At 54.3% G+C, this 26198-nt stretch overlaps 1 protein-coding gene across 12 annotated transcripts in view; it reads left to right on the forward strand.

Moving 5' to 3' along the window:
• DUSP22 (dual specificity phosphatase 22) overlaps positions 1-22309 on the forward strand; it is a 50642-nt gene extending 28333 nt beyond the window's left edge. For 2 of the 12 annotated variants that reach the window (XM_047795907.1, XM_047795906.1), the window contains exons 3-8: positions 9186-9235; positions 13350-13442; positions 17680-17754; positions 17889-18025; positions 19751-19922; positions 20344-21387. In XM_047795907.1, the coding sequence (XP_047651863.1) occupies positions 13419-13442; positions 17680-17754; positions 17889-18025; positions 19751-19922; positions 20344-20526 (591 nt within the window). In that variant the 5' untranslated portion in view covers positions 9186-9235; positions 13350-13418 and the 3' untranslated portion in view covers positions 20527-21387. The other 10 variants (XM_047795905.1, XM_047795903.1, XM_047795908.1 and 7 more) reach the window with 9 other exon arrangements.
• Positions 22310-26198: the final 3889 nt, after the last annotated feature.

Consider the following 26198-nt stretch of genomic DNA (forward strand, 5'->3'; position numbering starts at 1 on the left):
CAGACTTTTTCCTAACTGAAGGAAGATCACCCACGAGGCTCCTTCAGCCGGAACCACTGCCGGAGCCAGAGGAGGAGAGACTGTTCCGCTGTTGTTCACCTGGGGGCAGAGGGGCACCTCCCTGGCCTCATGTGACCACCTGAGGGGTCTCGGTCTCAGAAAGCAGAGCTGAGCCCAGACCTTGGCTTGAGCCTCCTGGTTTTGGGAGATATTCCTAACCAGAGCGGTTTGGAGGTCGTTCCACACAGTGCTGGCCTTTGGAACAGCCGGGGCCTAGCGACGATGGAGCTGGTCCTGCCTGAATTAACTGACCTGTGTCCACGAGACCAGCCCACAGCATCCAAGTGGAAGATAACTCCCCGCGCTCGCCCCGTGAATTCCGTGCCCCAGCTCAGAGCTGACAAAGTAAGGTTTGCCTTTTCTACCCTGGGTTCCTGTAGCATGAGACTTGCCGACTTTTCTGCTGGAGCCCCTCCTGCTGTGCTCCTGTCCTTGCAGTGGCATCATGGCCAGTGGCTTCAGCCCGTGGGCTGAGGACCCGCCCACCCCTGACTGACCTCTGGCCTCCCCGCACCTCTCTTCCCTCTGTGCTCATTGCAAGAGGATGCAGCTGTCAGAATAAAAATAGCACATCAGATGGCTCACAGCGCCAGCGCTGGGGGAGGGAGGGCTTGAAGTGTTGCCCTTCAAGGAAGGCCTGGGACACGAAAACGCCCTCCTGTGCTGTGTTTGGGGGTTGGACGCCCACACTCTGTGTGGCAGTGACCCTTGAGCCAGGGACATGCAGGGCGGTCTGACCATATCCCACCTTCCTCCCCCTTCTCACATCCAAGAGAAGCAGAGAAGCGGGTGTCGTGGCCTCTGCTCCGCTCCACCCCAAGCCCCAGGTGCTTTCTCACTGTGCTGAGCTCAAGGCCCATCTTGTGAGGCTCACGCACTGGCCTTTCCCTTTGCGTGTCCTGACCCTGACCCTGACCCTGACCCCCACCACCACCCCCGATGCAGGACCAGCCAGCTCCCAGGCACTGTCTTGCCCTGGGTCAGTGTTTGCTTCACTCTCGAAACAGATCACTTCCAGGGTCTGTTTCCCTTTTGAAGGATATGATGTTAGCCCCAAGGGACTTTGAATGCTGTTCGGAAAAACTTCTCAGTGTTAAGAATTATGCCCATACCTGAGGGCAGGTGAAAACCCGCAGCTTTGCTGCTTACCTGCGGGAAGGTCTCATCCCATCCTAAGCGAGGGAGCCTGGACTTGTTTGATTAGGTACCTTCAAAAGGGCCACAGACAACCTTCCAAGCAGTGCTGTGCTCCTCCCCGAGGCGAGGGCCGTGTTTAAGAAGAGAGCAGGCACCTTCCTGCCCAGGAGGTGAGGGTGAGCCAGCAGAGTGAAGCGTGAGCACGCCCCCAGGCTCCCAGGCATCATCTCTGCAACTTGGTCGTTGCTGGAAATAACACAGCCCCGTTCCTTTAGGGACCCTGTTCCTTTATCAGCACCTCCAATCGCTCCGTGTTTCACAGAGCTCATGTGATCTCCTTGTTTAAAAAAGTCCTGTGTTAGAAGGAGATTTCTCCATCCCTCTGTCCTCAGAGTAAGGGAGGGAGCTGAGCGCAGTGATGCTTTACAATCGTGGGATCCCAAGGCTGCTCAGCATCTCCCATGCCTGGAAGAAAAGCAGGATGTGTGTTTTGTCAAATGAGCCCAAGTCATCACAATGACTTTGGGAAGTGTCACTCTCACCAGTGTTCAGCACACTTTCCATCCAGGGCCTGGCTCTTGGGTCCTGAGGTTGGGCATCCCTCTGCCCTCGTCCCACCCAGTGTGTGAAAGGAGCCCGGGCAACACGCAAATGAGTAGGCAAGGCTGTGTCCCAGCGCACCCAGGCCTCAGTTGGTCACCTCACCCCTGGTCTTTGTGGCCAGGTGGTGGGGTGCCTGAGCCAGCATCTTCCTAGGAGCCTGTGTTGAGTCCAAAGCTTGAGAACGTTGAATCCCCAATTTAATGCAGTCCTGAACATTTCTGAGCATCTGGCTCACCTCCACCTCAGTGACAGTTTTCCATTGTTGGCAAGACCGGCAAGACTGGCCGCCATTGGTGAGCACCCCGCTAAGACCACTTAGGGCATGGAGTAAACTCCAGGTGGAGGTGTTGCCCTTTAGGGGTGCTTGGCCTGGCCTGTCTGCACCAGGCCACGCTTGGGACAACTATGGGGGCTTCTGCCCCAGCCCCCCAGGCACAGTACCCCCAGGACGCATTGGAATTTCAGATGCTAAACGTGGCTCTCCGTTCATCCACTTAGTAACCATTTATTGGTGATCTCTCAAGAGAGAGGGTCTGGGGTGCGGAGTGGAAGATGACTGGGATCCAGGCGTTGGAGGGAGTTGGGCTCTAAGGGGAGAGACTGACCACCCACAACCAGGTCCCCCCCCCTCCACCCCGCCCCAGGCCTGTCGGGGGCCATTGCTGGAGTCAGCCAGGCAGCAGGCACAGGGTCAGGCAAGGCTTTCTGACAGCCCGGAGGGCTCCGGAAGGAGTGGAGGGAGCACAGGAGCCCTGGTCAGGGCTGCACGGGAAAGTGTGGGACTCCGGGGAGCTGGGGAGGGGGTTGGGTCAGAACTGCAGGGCTTCAGAGGGGGTCTTTCATTACTTCTTCACTTTGCAGTCGGATCTGTCACCACCCGAGATGGGTGATCGGGGGAACATCCCCCTTTGTGGAACCCGTGCGATGCCAACTTCATTGGCTGGGATTCTGCACACAGGTGTTCAGCATTGACGCCCAGTTGGGTAACTGTAGAACTGCTCGGTTTGGGGAGATTTTGCCGAAACTGCCGTTTCCATGAGTGACGTTGACACATTGGCCGGTCCTCAGGCAGAACTCGGGTTGCAGAAGAGGGTTGGGTGCTGGGCTGGCGTGGCCCACCGCGCTGGCCTGAGGAAATCTGACAAGCTGACCGTGCCCACTTGAGCAAAAGTAGTTGGAGCAAAAATAAGCATTCGGGCTCTCCATCTGTTGACCTGACGAGTCAAATGTATGTCGTTTTTTGACTAACCTGAAAGAAGCCGCCAGGTGCTAGTGGGGTCTCATTTGCATTTTTTTCTCACAAAATCTAACTGAGGGCTAAATCTTGTCTCTCCACTCTGACCTTCCCACCCCTCCCCACCCCATCAAGCACCGCAGAGTTCTTGGAAGGTGTTATTTGTGGTAGTGTTTCCTAAATTTAGCTGGTGCAGGAAGAATCAGTGGCCAATGGGTATGTTAAGAAAATGCATCTTCAGTTTAGAGCCTGGACCTGAGACGTCTCTTATGTGACACACCTAGAGGCCTTCATTAATCTTCTTTAGTGATTTTCTACAGTAGCTTCTTCGAGAGATTCGTTGAGGTAAAAATAACTGAAAAGAGAGCCATCGGGACCCCCCCCGGACTGTCCTTGATTTTGTGTTTAGTGCCCCTTTCCAGCGCCTCGTCCGCAGGCGTGTGTCGGCTTTTCCAGATGTACTCTTTCTACGGGTATAATGTTATATCGTACTTTTTCCCTTTAAAACATTATTGGCAGGAGTCCCCATTGTGGCTCAGTGGTTAATGAACCTGACTAGGATCCACGAAGATGCGGGTTCGATCCCTGGCCTCACTAGGTGGGTTGGGGATCCGGCATTGCCTTGCGTGTGGTGTAGCTCACAGAGGCGGTTTGGATCCCGCGTGGCTGTGGCTGTGGTGTAGGCCGGTGGCCACAGCTCTGATTCGACCCCTAGCCTGGAAACCTCCGTATGCCACGGGGGCAGCCCTGAAAAGCAAAACAAACAAACAGCAAACAAAGAAAAGGTTATTGGCTGTGTGAAAATTCTCGAATGGAGGAGAAATGATGACCAGCAGGCCTGTGCCGGGCTCGGGCCTGGCGTCCGCATCCACACGCCGGGGCGTCGCTGCCCCCTTTTCTCTGGAGCACGGCTCGGGCTTAGACCCAGTGCAGCGCGGCCACTCCTGGCCCCTCCGCCCAAAAGCGACCGCGGTCAGCAGCTGCCATCTGCTGGCTCCGTGACCGTCAAGAGTGTGGCCAGACTGATTTTTTCAGAGGTTACCCACTGTAGGTTTACGCAGAAGTGCGCAAGCTGTCAAACTCGTGGAGACGGAGGGTAGGAGGGAGGCTCCTGGCGTGGGGGCGGGGTGTCGAGTGGGGACAGAGTGTCCGCTGGGGAGGGCGAAGATGCCCTGCAGGTGGACATGAGGATGTGAGTGTGCGTGCGTTCCCGCCAGAGAGCTGTAAGCTGAAAGATGGTGAAAATGGTCCGGTTTGTTACATTGTTACATGCATTTGACCACACAAAAAAGTGCCGAGAGTGAATGTCTCAAGGGGGAGAGAGGTCTTTAATTTAGTGCAGAAGCTGTGCTCTCGCTTCTGATCAGACATGGGACAGTTCAAATTTTATTTTATTTTTTTTTTGATTTTGTGTCTCTTTTCTGGGGTCAGTTTTGGGGAATGTGGTGAAGTTAGTTCTCGTGGGGTCTTGGCTTATTTTCTCAACCCTGGGTGGGTGTGTGATGGCTCGTGAGCATCAGTGCGCTGTGGGGGCTGAGCCAGCACCGCCCTCAGCACCCCCACACGTGCGTGTCAGAGGAAGCGGGTCTCTGTGGGGGCCTCCCGTGCACCCGTGTTGCTGCTGCACCCAGCAGGACGTGTGAGAAGCCAGGCTTTCTCGTCACGTCACTCTGGTGGCTCTCCCAGTCCTGGCCCCTTGGTGAGCTCCCTCCCTCCGATGTTTCCTCTTGGGTTGCGAACAGGCAGAAGAGCATTATTTGCTATAACGGTCTTTGCCAGCCTTCCTGAGAGGAGAGAACAGACAGAATACAGGGCTTGCTCTTTCTTGTGAAAAGTAGGATGTCAACTAGCTTCTTCAGAAGACTCTTACTTGCGACGATGTTTCAGAAAGAGAACAACAGTGCGATTTAGAAATTGTACTTGAAACAAGCGAGAGTTTGATGGCGTTACTAGTCCTGAAGTCAGCGTCTTGGCCCTGCTTTTCAAGTACTTGCCTATGTATCGTTTTAAGTGTGATCTTTGGTTTCAGGCCCAAAGAAAAGCAAGAACCTTACTTTTGGTGGTTACTATGCTTGTTGAAACAGAAAACTGAAAAGTAGTAGAACTTTTGAGACTATGGACGTAGAAAGCGCTAACCTTTTGTTCAAGAAGAACCTCTGGAATACTTTCTAATCTTTCTTCTCAGTCAGGTGACTACTGCTTCTTTCAAAACCTAACACAAAACTTCATCCAGAAAGCCGTCCTCAGCAGATCCCACCTAACTCTCACTTCCTTCGCGTGTTTCCTAGTTGTTTTCCTGCGTTATGTCACACTAAGCGATGTGCCGCTTGGTGTTGTAAATAGTCTGTGTGCACATTGTCTGCCTCTTTCCTCCCTTGGGTCCCCATTGCATCGGTATTGGCGCCATTCAAAACGTCATATGGTTCAAAGAAATCAATTTCTCTTTCTCTGTCCCGCATAGAAATCATGACCCTCTGAACTGAGCGTGCTTTTTACTTCAGTGCCCTCTTGGGCCAGCTCTCTAAATTGCGATCTATAAATTTTATGTTGATTGGCTTTACACCAGTCACTTTTTTGAAATATCATGGAAACACTGAATTTTTATGTATTTAGTAAGAAGTTTATTTCAAAGAAGATAACTGCTTTTAAGGTTTGTTTGTTTTTTTTTTTTTAATATTAGAGGTGACATGAAGGAAGAAATACCACATGGTAAATGCTGCAGTAATGGAAACATTGCCGCTATTTTTATTACTTATGAGTTTCATAGACTGTTCTAGAATTTTGTCCCATAAGATGTTGTTTCTTTTTTTGCTAAAGTTTCACAATTTAGCTAACATACCCTGTCCCTCATCTCTATCCCACACTACAGAAAATGCTCCAAGTAGATAAAGGACATATTCCGTATCGTATCAAAATGTTTGCAGAGCCCGTTCCTTTAATACTGGGGTAACTTGAAGTCCGTCCAGCTTTCTTGTAGCACTGAGGCCCTTCACACAGCCGTCACTCCTGCCGCTTTCTGAATTAGTAATTAACTGAATTGTACACGTGTGCAGCATCAGAACCCTTTTTTCAGGCATCTTACGTTCTGCAGCCTGTGGCCTCCAAGAGAGAGGCTTTTTGTCTTTATTAATGACTAAGCCAGGATAAATAGAAGTTCTTGGTGGTGAGCAACTGAACCCTTGCGACCGTTTTGACTCCTTTCTTTACTGTATTTGCATAGTTTGTTCCCTTTCTTATGGTAGATCACAGTGAGCTGCTGCTTAGCGCGTGGGGCTGGAGTGGATGGCGGGAGGCCCACACCCGCAGTGCGTGTGCAGCTTGCCCTTTGAGCAGCGTGGCCCTGGTTTTCGTGGTTGCCAGAATAAGACATAGGCACATCACCTTATCTTTCTTGCCTTGTACTGTTCGTGTAGTGTGATCTTCGGGTTAATTGATTTCCTCCTTGTTCTCATGTCATTGGATGGGCATTTAGTGAGTGCCTGCTGTATGCTAGGCTTGATTCCAGGGGAGGTTGTTATTACTGTTATTCTGCCCCTGGGAGAACAAGATCTTACATTTTCGGAGTCCTTCCTTTGCTGTGGGGTCCACAGACTTGGAGCTAGGAGCTGCCTGTTCCCCCTTGGATGCTTCGCAGATGGAAAGTTGCAGCTGCTGCCCACCCTTACCAACCGGTGGGGGCGGGGGGCCCCGCACAACTGAAGGTTGCCCCCTTGTCCTCTGAGGGCATGGCAAGAGGGTCCCCCTTGGCCATCTTCTCCCAGTTTGCTCTTGCAGCTTGCGGCTGGCCCCTTTTGCTTCTGCCTCAGGCCCCACAGAGGAGAAAGGGGCCTGTTCGGAGCAGGCCCAGAGGCAGAGTGCTTCCCGCCACACCACCGCTGGCGTTTATGCCGGATGTCGTCTGTATGCCAGGCCCCGCTTAGCCTCCCCTCTGGCCATTCTCTTCCTTCTCCATTTTTTTTCTTTCCTCCCAACCTGTGGGCTGAGATGATCAGATTCTGCTAGAACTGAGTGGCTGTGAGTCAGAACGTGTGGCAGGCACTCTCATCCTGCATTAGAGGGACCCACCTCAGCATCACTGATGCTCTGAGGTTGCTCAGACCGACATCGCAGTGGAAGGGAAAGTGGAACCCCAAGAAGCCTCCCCATGGTCTGGAAGGACTGCTCCGAAGGAAATGGGGGGAAGTGGGTGGGAGGCAGGCATTTCACAAGCTTCTGGGCCTGATCCACAGCCAACTCTCACTTAAGAGGAAGAGAGTCAGTGAGTCATTTCAATGGCAGGTGTCTGAGGGGGTCGTGGTGCATCTACACCAGCAAGCCTGTTGGGCCTCGATGGAAGGAAGGTGTGAAGTGACGCCTTTTAACAGTGCCGTTTCCTCTCCTTTAGACCAGAGCTCTAAAACCTCCCTGGGTTTGGAGGTGCTTGGGAGCTTCAGGCAGCCACCTCCCTCTTCCCAGCAGAGAACGGTGCCAAGGTGAAGGCTGCCGCCTTGGTTCCTTCTTCCAGCAGCCAGCCCTGGGAAGGTGCCCCTTCCTCTTCTTCCAGACCCAAAGGAGACTTTGTTGGAAGATGTTATGATTGACTCCAAACTGGGAAAAAAAAATGAAGTAATCAGGACACATATTTTTTTCTGACCTGTCAAAACCAGGAGACCGGAAGGGAAATTGTGTCACTCGGGTCTTGGTTGCAGAGAGCAGATTCCACTCTGAGCCACTTCAGCAGGAAGGGGCTTGTTGAGAGGCAGTTGAGAGCTTGTGGTCTCCTCAGAAGAGCTGGGGAAGCAGGCTTTCAGCTGAAGCTCCAGGAACAGCACCCAAACCACAACACACATCTGCCCCTGCGATTGCTGCCACGTCCAGCCCAGCGCGGCCCACCTCTGCCACCACCTGCACCTGCCCCCCAGGTGCTCGTATCCATCTGACTCTCCCCATGTCCTGTTTCCAAATCTGCCTCAAGTAGGTGTGTCAGATGCCGAAACCAGGTCTTAAGTCTACACCCTGGCAGCAAAGCAGGCTGAGGAACATGGTAGCTCCTCTGCTGGAAAGTGGGCTTGACGGTGTGGAGAAGGACACAGCTCTCCTGCAAGACTGCCCTCGCAAATCCAGCCCAGAAAGGCCTAATGATAGGATTGACAGTAAAGGGTTAATGACCGACTGCAAGATAATTTCAAAAGACTCTAGAGGACAAGTCACTTTATGACTTCTGCTGAGTGACTTGTGGTGGTCCGTACCACGATTCTGCATATTTCTCCTTCATTTACTCTCTCAGGTTGGTTATGTTTCTGGCTTCTGATGTGTTTCCCTCCATTAATTACCTACAACACGGTGGCTAGACTCTATTAGATTAGGCTATCAAGAGAGAAAGGTTTAAAAGTGGTTCAACTTGAAGCCTTCATGAAGCCACATTCTTTTGCAAAGGTTGCTGAGATTTTTTAGATTTTGTATTTTTACTTATAGAAGACCTTTTGAACTATATTTTAAATCTCTCCAAGGAAGTAGCAACCAAGCTTTTAATAAAACTTCAGTTTAGCCTGATTTTTGTGTCATGAATATACATTCACATTTTTAGATTTATATTGTGAACTAAATGAAGTTCCTTTTTTTTCAGATTGGAGTCTTTTTAAAAAAATTTTTATTAGTTTGTGTGCACATTTTTACTCTTCTGAACATCAAGCAAAAATAAATCAAATTGTTTCCAGTGTGTGAAGCTCCTGTCATTGCATCATGAAACTGCAGCACTCCTCATCTGTCACATACCCTGTCATCACAGCTCGGTTTTACTGTCAGTGCTTCCTTTTTGACCATTCAGAATCCTAAATGAAATAGACTTTAAAAGTGGCATATGGGAACAACCATCTAAGATGATGGCTTTGAAACATGTGGACCCTTACTGGGAAATCCTGATGATTTCACTAGTCTGATACACGCAAGCTAACCTACAAGCTGTTTTCAAACTAGAGCACGAGTGTCTGTGTGCAGGGTCATGGAAAATAACCAGGAACCCTAATTAAAGAGTTTTTCCCCAGTTCCTTGGCAACAAAAGATGAGTGAAAAACTTCTCCTTTTTATTTTTTTTAATTTTTTGACCTGAGTAAATAGTTCCTTTAAATATTTTGAGTATCATCTTTTTATTTTATTTTTTGTCATTCTACAGGGGGTTAAATACCTGTGCATTCCGGCATCGGATTCACCCTCTCAAAACCTGTAAGTTGCTTACCGGTGTATTATTTGGACATGTTAAGAATGAATGACTGTGAAGCCGTCAGAACAGAGGGGCCTTGATACCGAGCACAGCTGCCCCCCTGCAGGAGGGCGGGGGCCCCACCGAGGTCTGTGCCCCTGGAGCTTCCACTGAGCAGCGCCGTGCGTGTGGTGTGTGTGAGAAGTCTAATTCCATAAAGGATGTCTCAAACCAAATCTTCATCAGGTTCACCCTTTCTCTGGAAGCCTTTGCATTTTGTCCCGTAGAAATAGAATATGAGCCACACATGTAATTTTAAATCTTCTGGGAGCCACATTAATAAAGTAAGAAAGAAACAGGTGGCAATGATTTTAGTAACATGTTTTATTTAACCTGATATACCCAAAAGACTCTCAATTCAGCATGTGTTCAGTACGTAAAACATGAGGCGTTTTGCGTCTTTGGAGGATACCGAGTCTTCAGAATCTGGTGTGCTTTTACACTGGCAGCACGTCTCCCCTGGGACCAGCTTCGTTTCAAGAGCTCTGCAGCTTCACGTGGCCAGTGGCCACCCATAGGGACCTGCACTTGGAAAGCTTGTTGGAGTTGAGAGATGAGTTTTTCTAGTTGAGAAAGTCCTGCCCTCTGTTCCCCACAGCTGAGTACATCTCCGATGCCACTTTAGCTCTGTTGTCCCCTCCAAGAGAGAGTCGTAATTGCTGTCCCTTCCAGAGCCTCACAGTCGTATGAGACCCGTGAGACTGGGCTTTGGAGAAAGGGGGCAGGGCTCAGCGTGGAGCCCCAGCAGGGTTACAGCTGTGCCACCGCACTCAGTGACTCGGAAGGACCGTGATGTGGCGGAGACGAAAGTTTCCCTGAGCCTGGATTTGAACTGTGTCGGCGGCTGAGAGGCCCAGAAGTGCTCCCAGAAACCCAGCCTCTGCGTCTCAGGCTCACCTTGGCAGCTAGTTTAGCTCAGACACAGTGACCCTTCTGGCATTATGTGTGACTGCATTTCCTCAGGGAAGCTGGAAGCCATGGTATTCCCGAGTTTGGGAATCCACAGGCTTGTCGAGATTGGTCCTTCATGATTCCCAAGCCCGACTGCCTACAAGTCTTGCATGTCAGGAGTACAGCCCACATAGCCTTGTGTTAGGACCCTGTGTGCCCAGCCCGTCTGAAAGCTGTGGAGGGCTGGACCTGACTACAGCCTTGGCTTTTCACGGCGGGAGAGCAAGAAATCATAGGTTGTGCAATAATTTTGTGAGATCTACCTGTTTGGGAGAGAGAGGAGGCTCCTGTTGGATGGACCAATGTGGGGAGTGGACAGGGGTGGAAGCAGGTGCAGGAGGTGTAGCATCAGAGCAGGCAAGGGCAGGGGCTGGACTCAGGCACATGGGTCCGGCCCGAGCCCCGTGTTTCCACTCTACCTCTTATTTCGCAGAAAAAGCCAGTCCTAATGATTGAGGTGGTGGAGGAGAGGTTGTAAGGATCGCTAGGAAGACAGTGGTGGCCGAGGTCTGGAAGGGGAAGAAGTGCCAGAGAACGTCCTTGGTTACCAGTCGTGTCGAGAAACAGAAGTGGTTGGAGGGCTTGTGTGTACGGAAGGAAGTGAGCCACGGCCTTTCTCTCGAGACCACAGCGATCTTCTGCCCGTGTTTTGGTGGCTATTTTTAGAAGGGTTGCTTTGCTCTTATCTCAAACTGAGATTCTAACATGCTGTTGAGAGTGTCAGTACCTGCTTGGACCATGACTCTTGGAAGAATTCGACTGAAACACCCCTGGGCACCTGTAGTCCGAGCAGATGCCATTGTGCTGCAGCTGCCCCAGGATCCTTGCGCTTTGCCTGGACAGGGTCCCTGACTCACCGCGCGAAGACAGCGCTGAGCGCACACACCACCCCCCCCCCCCCCCCCCCCCGTGCTGTACCGCCAGCCATAGACCCAGACGTTCGGCGTCTCAGGCGTAAAACCAGCTTCGTCTGCTCTGGATGGCTCTTGAGTTGTTACATCTGAAAATGCTGCCCTGGGGATCCAGGGAGATGGGACCATGCGTGTAGAAGTGTTCTTCCCGACTCCTGAGCCTTTGACTCTAAGGGTGTTTCTCCTCCAGGTGTATGCAATGTGGAAACGATAGCTTTGGTGCTGGGGAGGCTCCCTCCAGCTGCTGGGAAGATGGGACGAGGGAGCAGCAGCTGCTCCCCTGACTTCCAGCATCTCCCGCCTCAGCTCAAGTCTTCTGGCAAAACCAGCCCAAACACGGTCAGCCTGGGGCCAGAGGACCAGCTCCTAAGATTTGAATTCGCTCGCTTCTGTCCCAAATATGTACAGAAGTCTTGTCGAGATGTACAGTTGGCCCTTTTTAACCCTTTACCTGTGTCCAGATGAGAGTGTGGCCCAGAGTGGGTGTCACAGTGCCTGAGCTTGGGGCTCGTGACAGCAGGAGCCAGGGAGTGGCCATCGCTGCTGTTTCGAGGGAAGGCCCCTGGCAGCCCAATCTTGGCTTCTCTTGGAAAAGGCTGTCAAGACCGTAACACCTCGAAAGGCAAACTCATACTCACGGGCATGTGTGTGACCCCTTGGGGGAACTAACTGTTGATCGTTAGTAAGAGCAAAGCTTATAGAAAAGTAAGGCTTTGGGCACGTACAAGTCCACAGGTCTGTACGTGTTTCCTGCTTTATTGAAGTCTTAAGGAGACCGTGTGGTGACTAGGTTGGAGTTCGAGTGCGCTTCATATGTTAAGAGGCAGCCTGTGCAAGAGCTTGTTCTCTTTACCTGCTCCAAGTGTTGGAAAGCTCTTCGTGCCTTTCAATGAGCAGGGGAGCGAGGGACACTCTTCATGGGCAGGCAGGACAGCTGAGCCTGTGAGCCTCACTTTGGGTACAGCCTGTGCTTATTACTCCGCCCGCGGTGGGAGCGCAGGAAGGCTGACCACGCACCTTCGGTTTCTGTATTGTCATCGATGTAGGTGGTCAGGAGACAGATCCTCTTAGGGCTCCGGGCAGCCCAGCCGGAACCAGGGGCCCTCTGGTCTGGCCGCTTTTACCTCCTGGTGCCCAAGAGTTCCTGTGTTTACTGGCAAAATGAACTCTGGACAACTGTACTGCTTATTCTTTTAAATTTAGATACAGATTTAAAAATCACTTCCAACTTTGGATATAATTTAAGGTTTTACATCCGTAATCTTTCCCCACAAACCCCTATGCCACCAGGAATTCTTGCTGATTGTGCTTAGTAAGAGAGCTGTGACCTTTGGAGACCGGCTGCAGACTCTTCAGAAAGGTCAGCTTTCTGTCTTGGCCGTACCTCTCACAAACTCCCCCTCTGATCTTCCAGGAACTTAAAATGCAGAAACCTGGTCTGAGACAAGAGTCACACATTAGAATTCTAGCTTGGTTCCCCAACCCGCTGCCTTGCACAGTCAGGAAATGTGAAAGTTCAAGTTCCCATAGCAGCGCTAACCCCACAGGCCCCGGGCTGGCGTGTTCTGCGTGGTTTGCACCATCGGAGGGTCCTGGGCTTCGTATCCAGTGCACACACCTTCCGAGGTGGCCAGTGTGCGGTGGCTGAGTAACCTGAGGCTTTGGGGATGTTTGCTTTTGCTTTCTTTCTCTGTGCTTCCTCAGGCAAGTCATTTTCACCTCACTTCTCATCTGTAAAATATCTCCCTCACGATTTCTGTAGCAGAAGGTGAGGTAGTAGTGAAAGTGTGCTTACGGACGCTAAGGGTCCTGAAAGCCTAGCTTCTGTTTTCTGCCTGTTCAAGAAAAAAGTGTTACTGTGTCTTGTGAGCGAGGGCTGGGGGGTGCTACAGCCTGTTTGTTCATTCTGACTTGTGCGTGTTTATCGCTCGGATTGGTGTGGGTTGTCTTTCGGGCTCCTCTGGGGAGCCGGCAGCATCTTTCCGCAGAGTCTTTGTGACAGCCAGGACTGAGCGCCGAGCAGGGTCTCAGCTTCCTGAGGGCTCTGTGGGGAGAGGGGCCCAGCACTGCTGCAGAGAGCTTGTGTCTAGACCTCAGCACCCGGCCTCGCTCCCTCCCGTCTTACTGCGTATTCACTTAAGGTGAGCTCAGTCTCCTGTACGTCAGCTCTCTCTCTCTCTCATTTACATTTTTCTTTGTTGTCATTATTAAAAAGCAGTTTTGCAAGATCAGAGCTAAGTGGGCCCTGGCGTGCTGTGTCCTGCTTCCCTGGAGCTGCACACGCATGACTCCGGAGGACCCTGCAGAGGTGAGAGATGCTTGGAAAGGGCTCTTTTTAGAAGACTTCTCTCATTCAATGTAAAAGCCCATTTGTTAGGCCTCGACTCTGCGGGCCTTGCTCTCTTGGTGTGGAACAGCTCTCTGAAAAATGACGTTGCAGTAGGTTGTCGAGAGGGTTTTTTTTTTCTTGTTTGTTTTTTAAAATGACCTTATCTGGCAAAATGGAAAGTGCAGAACACACATTCCCCCCAATTTTTCTTCGAGTGTTGCCAGTGCAGGAAATGTAAACGCTGGGGAAGCCTCGACTTAGATGTGAGCTGTCCCGTGTGTGGAAGGCAGGGCCGGGTCTGCTCCAGGGAGAGGTCTCCTTCCTGCCCACCTCTGGGTGCGATGAGAGCTGCACCGTTTGTGTAGCGCCTGGGGGCCTGGGCTGGCTCTGCCCTGGAGGAAGCTGCCCACCCTCCCGCTCCTGTGCCCAGAGAGAACGCTCCACCCACTGGCTTTTCTTTTTAAAGCATTTTTGTTTGTTTGTTTGTTTGTTTTGTCTTTTTACCATTTCTTGGGCTCCCACGGCATATGGAGGTTCCCAGGCTAGGGGTCGAATCGGAGCTGTAGCCGCCAGCCTACACCGCAGCTCACGGCAACGCCGGATCCTTAACCCACTGAGCGAGGCCAGGGATGGAACCTGCAACCTCATGGTTCCTAGTCGGATTTGTTAACCACTGCGCCACGACGGGAGCTCCTGAAGCGTTGTTTTTTGAGGATAAAAACCCGCAGGGCGCTGCCTTTCCTGGTGATTTCCCCTTTGCGTCCCTGTACATACGCAGTGTACACGTGCACACATGCACACACTCACGTTCATACTCTCCGAGCCGAAGGAGAAGCAGCCTGGATCCTGTGGCTGGTGCTGTCCGCGCCTGGCGCTGCTGGCTGTGGGGTGAGCCCAGCTGCCCCACAAGGTGCTGGGCCAGATCTCCCACCCGCAGAGCCCTTCCCAGCAGGACAGGACTGCCTCCGACCCTGCAGTGGGAACCACAGCCTCCACTTGGAGTGGAAAGAATCGTTCAGACCCTCCGAAGGAGCATCGTCCAGTATATGGTTTTGCTGGATCTGTCCAGCATCCTTTCTGAAGATCAGGAAAGCCTGGCTGGCTCTGCTGTCGGCCTCTGGATGGAGAGGGAGGGGTTGGAACACACTGGTCAGTGAGGAGGAGCAGGAAGAGGACAGTGGCAGCTGCGGGCTGTTTATTGACCCCACAGAGAGCGGCTCTGGGCCCGGCCCAGGGTGTTTTCTGCCGCTGTCGGCCGCTGGACGCGTGAGTAGGCGTGCTTCCCTCTGGAAGAGCCGGCTGGCTCCCCTCCGCCAGAATCTGCCCGCGTGTCTCTGTACGGAAGCAAAGGCACAGAGCCGGGGTCAGGAGTGGGGACCGGTGCTCACTGAGGCAGCTTCATCTGTGCTTCTGCTTCGTGTCGAGGGTTGAGCAACTCGAGGACCGTGGTCCTGGGTATTTCCCTCTGTGGAGGAGGGATGCGACGACCAGGCTTTGCTTAGGTCATGAGCTTCCCTGGAAATAACCCACCCCAGCAGCGCCGGGCGCCTGCCCCCTGGCTTTCTTTGGAAGAGGCGCTTCTAGGAATGTGTCTGGCTTGGCCCCGTGCCCAGCTGTGTCCGTGAGTCAAGTTTCGTAGCAGGGCTCTGGGCGGGCCCTTTGTCAGAATCGTTACAGTCCTGGGCCAGGGCTGCGGCCCTTGTCCCAACACGGTGATGGCCAGGAGCCCTCTGCGCTTTTGTCCCAGACTTAGCGCTCAATGCAGACAGAGCTGAAAGGGGGAAGGCTGGGCAGGAACCTCCCCACAGCTTTCTTGCCTGTGGGCCTCTTCGCACGCTCCCTCTAGGCTCTGGCAAGTTTGAATGTCACCCTGCTGACCACACCCCCTCCCCCGGTCTTCTACTCTGAGATGTGGCAAGACTGACTATTGAACCCAATGCCACAGCAGTTTAGGACCTGGGTTTCATCGTGCCTGTGGTTTGGGACATGCAGGTGTAAAAGGAGGACTTCAGAAGCTGTTCCCACTCTGAGGTTTCAGTCAACAGACTCAGCTATCATCTTCGGTGACCTCCCCAGCACCAGGACAAGCCCGCCCCCCCTGCAGGGGCTTATGCAGCATGTTCTGAGGCCATTCCCGTGCCCGCAGTCGGGCCATTGTCACTCATTTCTGGATTCATTCTTCCTTTCTGGGAGAGTGTTCTTCCCTCCTGCCTTGACCAGAAAGAGAGCCACAAAGGACAGGCAAGAGCACAGGCTCCAGGGGTGAAGAGGGCCCCTGGGGACCCCCTGGATGCCCCAGTGTGGCACCTGCAGCCAGAGATGTATGCGCTCCAGCCACGCCCCTCAGCCACTAGCCTATGGTTGGGGTGAGCTGAGCTCTGGGCACAGTCCTGGCCCTGGACCTGCCGTCAAACCCACCCTCACTCTGGCCTATCCGCCCTCTGCAGTGTCATCCCAGGAAACCACAAGGCAGATGACAGGCAGGCAGCCTGTAGCCACTCCTTAGCCACATGAGGGGCTCAGTGTCTGGAAACTGCTGCACCCGTCGATCTCAGGTGGATGGTATTTGGCTCTAAGCAGCAGCGTATCTGGTTGGCGGTATTTTAAGTTATAGAGACAATGCCCTCCTTCACTCACTGTCCCAGAAGCCTGCCCCCTTCCACTCAAACCACTTGTCACCCGTGCTGGTATGTTCCCTTCAGTGGGAAGGGAAGCTTTTCCTGGAGCCCCACCCTGCAGCCTCCCCTTTCCTTCTCCGTGGCCAGAACCGGAGGGAGGATGGGTCGCCCTCAGGGTCTGGCTGCCCACTGCTCCAGCAGCACTGGCGTGGCTGAGCACGTGCGCCACAGCTTCAGCACGTCCAGAGCAGCAGAGGTCGCTGCCAGCTCCGGGTTTTGCGGGAGAAGCAGGACAGAAGCTCCCAGCCCTGAAGCTTCCCTTGGGCCCACGGCACGCTGCTCTGGGCCGGCTTCTGGACGGCCTCGCCCTCCCCTGCGCCTGGCCTCCTCGGCTTCTGCGTCACAGCCCTGCTCTGGCCCCGTCAGATTTCAGGGTCACAGCAGGGATCTTTCCTTGCCTGTTTTGCGCCACGTCGCGTTGAGGGTGCAGTTGCAATGCCCCGCATCACTTTAAAGTTTACATTGTCCCGAGCGTCCACAGGCACACCTTGCCCTGCTATGTAACCTGGCCTTGGGGGAGAGTCTGGGCTCTGTGTGTGGGACCCCTCAACCTCCATGAGTGGCGGTGTCGGCCTTGGGGGTGCCGCCTGCCTCTCGCAGAGTCCCAGCTGGGCACCACCCTTAGCCGACAGCTGGCTGCCTTTCTTACGGCCATGAACCCCGGTCATTCCGTTCATTCACCCTGTCACCCTTTGTGAGACGGCAGACCTAGTTTGTGCGGCTGGGAACTGTGTTTGCTCATCTCTGAACCGCTCCTGCAGGTAATCTGTCCCCTGGCATCATTGCGAATTGGGCCGTGGGCAACCTTAGCTGCCTGGCTGCCTTGGTAGGCCACTCAAAGCCAGGGACCTCGACAAGACAAGCACACACTCTGTGGACCCCTCCAAGCATTTACACTTACGCACCTCCCCACCCCCCCACCCCGTCTAGAACACAGCTGGGTGTGAACAGGGGCGGGAGAATGCTCACAGTTCCTCGTCAGACTTCAGAGTCTGCACTGCACCTGGTGTTAGTTCCTTCGTCCCACTTTGTGAGTGACGCTCCCCAGGCCACACCCAGTGGCGGAGCAGGATTAGAGCCCTGGCATTCGAGCAGACAGGACTTGCCCACCTTGAGGGAGAACAGGCAGAGTGGGGATAGTGAGGTTTTCAGACGTCAGAAGTGGGGCCCCATACTGGGGGCACCTCTGTATCTGGGGGCTGTGATGCCCGTGGCTGCTTAGCTGGTCACTGTGCTGCTGGGTGTTGAGAGGCCCAGACTGAGTGGGGCTCAGCAGGCCCGGCCTGCCAACAAGTCAGTGGCATCTGTATGTTTCAGGGGCTCCTTGCTCTCGGAGAACTGAAAATCCCAGCCGAGCCACCTCCCCGGCCTCAGCACCGTGGGTCGGATTCAAACCAAGGCCGATCTGGCCCCAGACGGTGACCAGGGTCTGAAGCTGTGGCCTCAAGACCTTTTCCAGAAACGTCAAGCGGATTTTTCTTTTCATCATTCGTTGAGTAAAGTAGAAAGCTGTCACTTCTCTCTTTTCTCTCCCCCAGGACAAGACATTTCAAGGAAAGCATCCAGTTCATCCACGAGTGCAGACTCAGGGGCGAGGGCTGCCTGGTGCACTGGTACGTGTGCTGAGCGTGCTCTCCGTGTGCAAGCCTAGCCCCACCCCCCACCCAACTGCTCACTAGTCCTTGCTTTGCTGAAAGAGAACCAGACATTTTTCTTCCCTTTTCACCTAGGATTTTCATTTTCTCAGGTTTCTGCAGGGACTGTCGGGGTTACTGGACAACAGAAACTCCTTTTCCAGCCTGCTCCTGACATTCGTCAGAACACAGGCCCAGCTCAGTGGCCTTTCCAAGCACTGTTTCTTTCTGGAGAGTTTCGATTGCATATGTGGGTGTTTGGCATTGCATTGCCGTCACACCAAAATGACCGTTTCTTCTCTGTTTACAGATTGGGGCTTTTAGGTGTTTGGGGCGTACACTTTGAATAGGTTCTTAGCTTATGGGCAGCCACCCCTGCAGTCCCCTCCACTCTGCAGTGTGTTTACACACACTGAGCACACACGTGGCACAGAGAAATCTCTGCCAACGCCCTTAATGCTGGACGGCGCCGCGCACCTGACGCACAGCCGGCATGCAGGTCCTGTGGGCCCTCATTTCATCACTGCTAGTGCGCCTGCTGATAACCAAGCCCATAAAGAGAGCAGACCAGTGCTCCCCATGATGGCCAGTGCGTGTAGGGAACCAGCAGCTGGCGCTCTGGAGAAACCTGCTGTCCTTGAAGCCCCCTCTCTCTTGAATGAGGTTTGTGCGGAGTTTACTGAGAGCTTAGCAGTCATCTGCGTTATCCCCAAGAAGCCGCTCCTGCAGTGGAAGCTCCCTGGAGGTGCGAGGGCTGCTTAGGGGAGCGTTGCTGCCCTGGCAGAGGGGACGGGGGTCCGCCGCGTGGCGCCCTGTGGAGCCTCGTGGAAACCGCAGCTGGTTCCGGGGCAGTTGAGAAGACGGCATTGGATACTTCGATGGCTTTACTTCGAAGTATCCGATGGTTCTGCTCTGTTATACACTTCTTGAAATAGTGCGATTCTTCATTTTACTTGTAGAAAGAGCATGCAATAGGCACAGATTGCAGGCTTTGTGACCCTCGCTCACTTTGGCTTTGAAGCGCTTTGAGGGGCAGGCAGAGTCTCACGGGCTCTGGAGTCCTGTGCCTGGTGAGTTAGGGCCACCCGGGTGCAGCCCAAGAGGATTTTTTTTTTTTTTTTTTGAGGCTCTCTCAGTATTTCTGGTACTCACCCCAAGGAAAGAACCACTACTTGAGAGTGGTTTTACTGTTATTATTATTTATATTTGAATATGAGCAGGCCTGATATTCTAGGAATTCGTATTTCATGCAGTTGTATAAATCTGAAGATAGGCTTTTCTAAAAATGAGAAATTTTCTAAACTTCCCCATCATAAACCGTTGCTGAGCACTCCAAGTCTGACGCAGCACAACCTCTCTGTGACCGCTTTAATTTGCATGGCATTTAAAATTTGTCCCCTTACTCAGCCTGCTAGAGAAAATTGACCGTTATTGCCTGCAATGTCCCCTGACCCCGCCCCTCAGAACATGTGGAATGTGCCCACTGGGCTCGGCCTAGGCGTGTAAGGCACACAGCATCTTTGGTAAGGGCTTCTGAAATGAATGAGTTTCGTAAGTTATAGACTTGGTCCTTATAGATCTAAGAAAACCAAACTTTAAAAATGTGAAGCCTCAAAAGTTGCGGGTTATAAATGGGCTTATTGCTTAGATCCTGGACCACTCAAGTTCCCTCGATGGGCGTTAGATGTTTTATTTGTCCGAGGGAGATGGCGAGTCTCTGAAGAGGGGCTCAGAAGCGTCAAACAGAGCATCCAGAGCCATAGCCCGTAGAAAACCCTTGCAAAACCGAGGCCAGCAGAGGTAAAGAAAGCCTAAGCTTCTGGTGTCGCGAAGCAGAGAGAGGCTGCTATGTTCTGAGTCCACCCCCGGCCCCACACTGGCTTGCTGCCCACTCACAGTCCAAGGCAGGAGGGCTCCCGAATGCGCCTTCTCAGTGCCCTGACCCTCCCGTGCTGCGTGGCTCTCGACCCTGCAGCCTCGCCGGCGTCTCCAGGAGTGTCACTCTGGTGGTTGCCTATGTCATGACGGTCACGGACCTCGGCTGGGAGGATGCCCTGCACACCGTGCGGGCAGGCAGGTCCTGCGCCAACCCCAACCTGGGCTTCCAGAGGCAGCTCCAGGAGTTTGAGGAGCACCACGTCCATCAGGTAACCATGGTGAAGGGCTTGGCAATGGCAGCGGCAGCCCCTGGCAGAGGCCCGGTCTTTCTGTGCACGCCCAGAACCGTGCCTGCGGGGGGAGGCCCTGGGGCCGCCTGGTCTGGGACCCTTCATGCCCACTGCTACCATCTCCGTCCCCATTCCCTGGGTTCACCTGCTGCTGCAGAGCGTCCCTCCCCCTCGGTAGCTTCAGTTCCTCTGCCTTGGGTCAGGCTTGCGTTCATGTGCTCAGGCCCAAACCCGGAAGAAGCAATTACTTCTCTTCCTCGAGCCCAACTGGCCGGCCTTGGAGCTGACTGCCCGATGCCCATTGGTTCCCTGTTCAGAGCGGCAAAACCCATGCCACCTGGCCATAGGGAGCAGTCTGGGCGATGCAGCATGTGACATCCTGGTTTGTCCACTTCCCCAGTACCGGCAGTGGCTGAAGGAGGAGTACGGAGAGAGCCCCTTGCGGGATGCAGAAGAAGCCAGAAGCATCCTGGGTAAATACAAAGAGCAGGGGCGCGCTGAGCCCCAGCCTGGCGCCGGGCGCTGGGGTGGGCTCCCGGCCCTGCCTCCTCTGGCCCACGGCGGCTACACCACGGAGACCTAGCCAGGCCCCGGCCAGTCTTCCTGCCAGCTGCCCTGGTTGCCGGCTGCACCCAAGGACTGAAAGGGGTGTCCAGGTGGATCCAGGCCCTTCCCGAGACCCCACCAGCCCTGCCACCACCCGCGCTGCCCCCGCCCCAGCTTCTGCACTGTCTGGATGCTGCTGCTGCCTTTCCTGCCTATGGGCGAGCCGGAGCGCATGTGCACACGTGGGTGAGCGTGTCTGTGCGTGAGTGGGAGCTCTGAATGTTCATGCTGCGGGAAGCATCACGAGGTCCACACTGCCAGGACAGGTCCTGCTGCCCTTCCCTCGTCCATGATCCCCTGGGAAGGCACTTGGAGTTGACCTTGGAAAAGCTGTTCAGCCAAAGAAGCCTGTGCCTGTGAGCAGACAGCGAGGAGAACTCGGGGTGCCTGCTCCACCCCCTGAGGGTGGTTCCAGGGCTCTGGGGGCGGGGTGGGGGTTGCATGTCCCTGGGCGATGAGGATGGGGGCCTCCTCAATTCTGACGAGCCGCCATCCCCCTCGAGCCTGCCCTGCCCAGCCCTTGGCATCCGAGTCCTCTCTGCATGTGTCCTCCTCACCGAGTACACTGGTTGCGGGGAGAGCAGCCCAGACACCCCCCACCCCCCGTCCAGCTTCCCCCGCTTCCGGCCTCCTGCTCCCCTCATTCTTCTGGGGCCTCTGCACGAAGTTCGCATGTACCCTTGGGATTTGGGAAGCAAGAGCGGTCCTTAGACACCATCATAGTTTGCGTCTTAAGCGTACATTTAGAAATGCCTGAGCACTTCCTACACGCCTTTGTGATTGCTGTGGATTTGATATTTGATCTCAGCTACCTCATTAAAGCGTTTTTGAAAAGGTGTTTTTCATTGTTCCAAGTGCCTCTGCCTCATGGTTGAAACATTCCATCGCAATTGCTTTTGAAGCCAAAGGGAAAAGGGTCATGTTCACTGGGCTGCGGGAGCGCTTTCCGGTGGGTAAATCTGACATCGGGCCAAGCTGGCCAGCCCGGCAAGACGTGCAGTTTGCAGCTTGGGCTTTGCGCCTCGCTCCATGCCGCCCTGCCGCTTGTGGGGAGCAGTCCCATGGTCCAGCCCTTTGTACTGACTCGGACGGTTTAAGCACGCAGAGCTGCAAGAATGAAAAAGCGTTCTTGGCCTCTCCCTAAAAAGATGTTGCAACACAGTTTCTCCGAATTCCACCACAAAAAGTCCCCTGAATAAGAAGAGCAGCTTTCCCTGTGTGTGGAGGGTGGACACAGGTGAGCTTCTGGGAGGCTGGGATGCCCTGATGCCACACACACACTCGCGCAGGCCCCCATGGATGGGAGGGCGGTGTGGGTGTGGATCTACCCACCTGCACCCGAGACAGTTGCCTCTAAAGTGATTCTTTCCTTAAACCCCAAAGTGTAACTATGCTCACAGAAAAAGGAGTTAGGAATCAGCTGGATGCATGTGTAAGTGAAGGTGGGTGGTCCCACATCTTGAAATGTTGCTTTAATATTTGTCACCAGTGACGTTCTTTCTTCATAGCCACCCTGGGGATTCTGGAGCACTGGGCCTTTCTCAGAAGACCTCTTGCATGTGCCTGAACTTTCTGAAATATTGCAAAGCCACAGAGTTGAGGCTGGTGCTGCCAAGAAGAAAAGCAACCAGAGTTCCTATTAAGTGTCCAGAAGTGCTTTGTGAACTTGCCTGCTTTCGTTGAAACAATACGTGTGCAATTGTGTTGTTCTGTGTTGGGCCGTGTACTCCCTCCTTGGCAAGAGAACAGTCTCTACCTAATCCCGCTGCATTGGCTCCTTTTTTGCCCTTAACTCTGCTGCTCCCAGGGCAGCTCAGGGCCCTGCCGTCCCGTCCAGGGCCCATGCAAGGTCATGGTCACTGCTTCTGAGGGCCCTGCTCCCTGGGAACTGTCTCCTGGGGTCTGTGGCCTTCACCACATGCGCCCCTGTTTGTTGGTGAAGGGCAGCTGGCCACTGCTGGCCCACGGCCACCTTTTCCTTAGCTGGGCAGGGACCCCACAAGGCACGTGGGAGGCTGCCCCTGGCAGGGGGGCTGCTGTGTTTTAAGGCCACTGTCTTCCTCCAGAAGGAGGGGTGGTGACAGCAGGAGACACAACCACAGTCCCCAGGAAAGGAAGTGGACCCCCACAAACAGAGGGCAGCCAGGGGACCCAGGCGCTCCAGGACACCCTGTGCGGGTCCTGGGTCCTCTCCTTATTTTGTGTTCTGCTTCAATTTGAAGGACACTACTGATGGGAGGAGCAATTTAAGTCAATCTCCCAGCATTTTCTTGTCTAAACCTAGCGGAGGAAGAAGGAAATTTCCCTTTTTACTTGAAGGATGGGTTTGACTGAACTAAAGGAGCTGACATGTGTGGGCTCCTTCACTGAAGGTGGCTTGGCCTGCGTCCTGAGTCTGATGCCTGGATACTCCTGGCAGGGGCGAGACAGGGCTGGGTGTGGGGTGAAGAGGGCACACTCTGTGGGGAAGCGGCCCCTGACAAGGTGTGGGATGACAGCACGGATCCCCGTTGGGATTCAACTGCTTATCCTGACCCAACAGGCCTGCCTGGGATCGAGGTGCCGGGCCAGGCCTCAAGCCCCGAGATGTCCCCCAGGCCCGTGTGAGGAGGTGCCAGAACAGTGGCTGAGCCCCAGGCAGAGCCTCGGAGGACCCCAGCGGTGCGCAGGGCAGGAGGCACCGGTGCTGGGGAAATAGGTTTTATGGCTACGGCTCAGACCGATGGGGTCCCTCTCCCATGGCCCAGTGTCCCAGCACCAGCGACAAGCCCTGGTAATTGGTGTTCTGAGGCCACAAAGTGTCACCTTAGGAACCCACAGAGAAGACATTCACCTGAGGCTCAGAGAGTGCTGTTTTGCTTGAACCTGGGTCTTTCGACCCCAAACCAGTGGAGAGGGTGAGAGGGAGGGCGGTACCCCGGGCTTTGCCCTTAGGCCCCTCGCACTGTGCCTGGCTGTCCAACCGGAAGCTCCTGTTCACCTGCTCCCTGCAGTCTCGCCAGCGGTTGTTTGGGGCTGTTGTGGCTGGCGGGCCAGTCCTCCGTTGCTGAAAGCTCACGGACCTGTTTCACTTAGGCTGGTGGTGACCTCGCTTAGGTGTCAGAGCCAGAGGCCCCCTCTGTGTTCCTGTCCAGGCCAGGTGTTGGGGCCACAGGGTGAACTCCCCCCGCCCCAAGGGCCCTACCTTGTCAGCGGAGGAGGCCTTGTTCCCAGCAGTTTTCTGAGGCTGCCCCTGCTGAGGTTTCCTTTGAACACAGGTCTGTCCAGCCTGGCCTCAGAACCTCGGCCCCCGTGGAGGAGGCTGCAGCGCCGCTGTCCATTTGTCACCGGCTGGTTTGCTTGACGAGTGCTTATTTGTCCCAGCAGGCACTGTGGGACTCAGGGTGGACACACAGATCTGCCTCTGATTCTCAGAAAGACGAGCCTGGAGGGCTGTCAGTTGGGACACTGGCCATTACAGGGCGGGCCACCGGCACTGCTGCGGGTGCTCCTGGTGTGGTGGGGGGAGGGGAGGGGAGCAACGGCCACAGCGGGGGCCGAGGGAGCCCAGGTGCCGGATTGGAGGCCTAAAGCACACGTGCCAGGGTGACCTGGCCCCGTGGGCAGAGGGTCTGGGCAGAGGCCAGCATGTGTGTGGAACTGGCATCTGGTGTGACTGGAACGGGCGCAGGGGCTGGGCGGTGATGAGAAGTCCAGACACAGCTGTGGAAACAGGCGGAGGCCCAGGGTTTCACCGTCTCCTTGGTGCCTTCAGCCCAGTAACTGAATCACTTCTGACACCGGCCCTGGAGCTGACCAGGCTCAGAGGGACAGGGCCCCGGTCATGGAGCCCTGCAAGCAGTGTGGACGCCGTTGTGGAGAGGGCTGGCTGACCATGCGGAGGACACAGGTGCCGTGATGGATGGGGGTGTCGGGAGGCAGCAGTGACACCGGCCGGGTGGGAGACGGCGGCCCCGGTGCGGAGATGCCGACGGCCGGGGGGCCCAGGGGCTCAGGGGCAGCTACGGACAGAGCAGTAACTCCCCTGGTGCCCATCCCTGAGGGGCTTGTCCTTTTGTGTCAGCCTCTTCTGTGCAGGCTGTAGGCTCTACCAGTCGAGGGTCAGCTGAGGGGGCTGCTTCCTGAGGCCTCCCCGGGGTCACCCCCGGGTGGGAGCCAGACTCACACGTGAGGCGCTCAAAGTGGTCCATGCACCGGAACTGACTCCCAGAAAGCAGACCACTGACGATTGTTATTCACATAAAATATCTAGTTTCTGAAGTTGCTGTGAAATAAAGCCCTGGCTTTGTGAAGACCAGTTTCATGCCCAGACCAGGCTGCTGTCTTTTACGATCAGACTCTTGGAAGCCAGCAGGCTGTAACCCCACTCACACAGTGTTGAGTGTCAATCGTATCTCAACAAAGCTGGGGAAAAAGAGTAAAGCAGCTTCTGAATTGGTCCTGAGGCATTTGCCTGGGCTCCTGGACTTGCGGCTGAGACCTGGGGGCGGGGTGTCCTCATGGAGTGTCCGAGAGGCTTGCTGCTGTCTCCAGAGCCTCCCGTTCCTGAAGTCCCTGTCCCAGTAGCCAGCAGTCCTCCCTGGCACATGCTCCCCCTGGTTCTCTGGTTAACTCTGGCTTAACTCTCATCCTTTGTTAACCTTGGACTTCTCCCTGGGGGTGGCTTTCCACGAGCGGCTTTTTTTTTTCTGGGATATGCTGGTTCTCTCATTTCTATCTCAGTAGGGAAACCCACTTCCAGCTTCTAGGGCTGCTTCCTGTGGCTGGGGCACGGAGAGAGCTTCCGAATTCTGGTGAATGGTGTGTGTGTGTGCTTGTGTTTTAAATTTTTATTTTAGAGAAACCCTTAGCCTTCGGGGAGTCACACATGCTGAGCCCAAGCCCCTTGGACGGCAGAACCTGGACACAGGGAAAGTCAGAGCTGCTCCCATGGGGCCGCCCTGCACACCAGCCTCTAGTCTTGAAAATAGGGAACACACTAGGACTCAAAATCCCGAGCTCCTACTCTAGGTGACCCCTCCCATCCTGACTCTGAGTTATTAATAATTTTATCAAGAATGTGCTTTCAACACGCTTGTATTTATAGATGTACTTAACAAGAAATCACCAAGGCTTCTGAGGGAAGTTCCTCTTCCCTTTCCTTTTTATTGCCCAGAGAGAGGGAGAAACTGAAGAAAAGAAAGGGGGCCTTTGACTTGTCCCTGGAGGCTTGAGACTGTCACCGTCCCTTCTGAGGATGTACTGGGGTCTCCTTAGGCCCCAGCCCACCAGCTGCCAGGTGCTTGAATTTGGTGACACTGGCTGCCTTTCATGGGGACACTTTGCTCTCTTGTCTTCCCCCCAGCTAGAGGTTTTGAGATCCAGAGCTGCAACACCAGGACGTAATTATTTCAGAATTAGTGTCCTGGTCTGCAGGTTAGGCCCAGCCCCCATGGGTCCAGCCGACTCAAGGCCGCGGGCCTGGTCTGGGCTCCATCAAGAGGAGAGTCCACATCTGAGCACCCAAAGGCCTGGGTTATGTCAGCTGCAGACAAACTGTCCATCATGAGGAGCTAGTTCACAGTTCATTTTCCTGAAGCTTCTGTTTCAGTTATGAGAGGTGGTCTGAAGGGCTCCATCAGCCGGTGACTGAGAGCCTGGGGCCACCCG

This window comes from Phacochoerus africanus, chromosome 9 (assembly GCF_016906955.1).
Source record: "Phacochoerus africanus isolate WHEZ1 chromosome 9, ROS_Pafr_v1, whole genome shotgun sequence".
Lineage (NCBI taxonomy): Eukaryota > Metazoa > Chordata > Mammalia > Artiodactyla > Suidae > Phacochoerus > Phacochoerus africanus.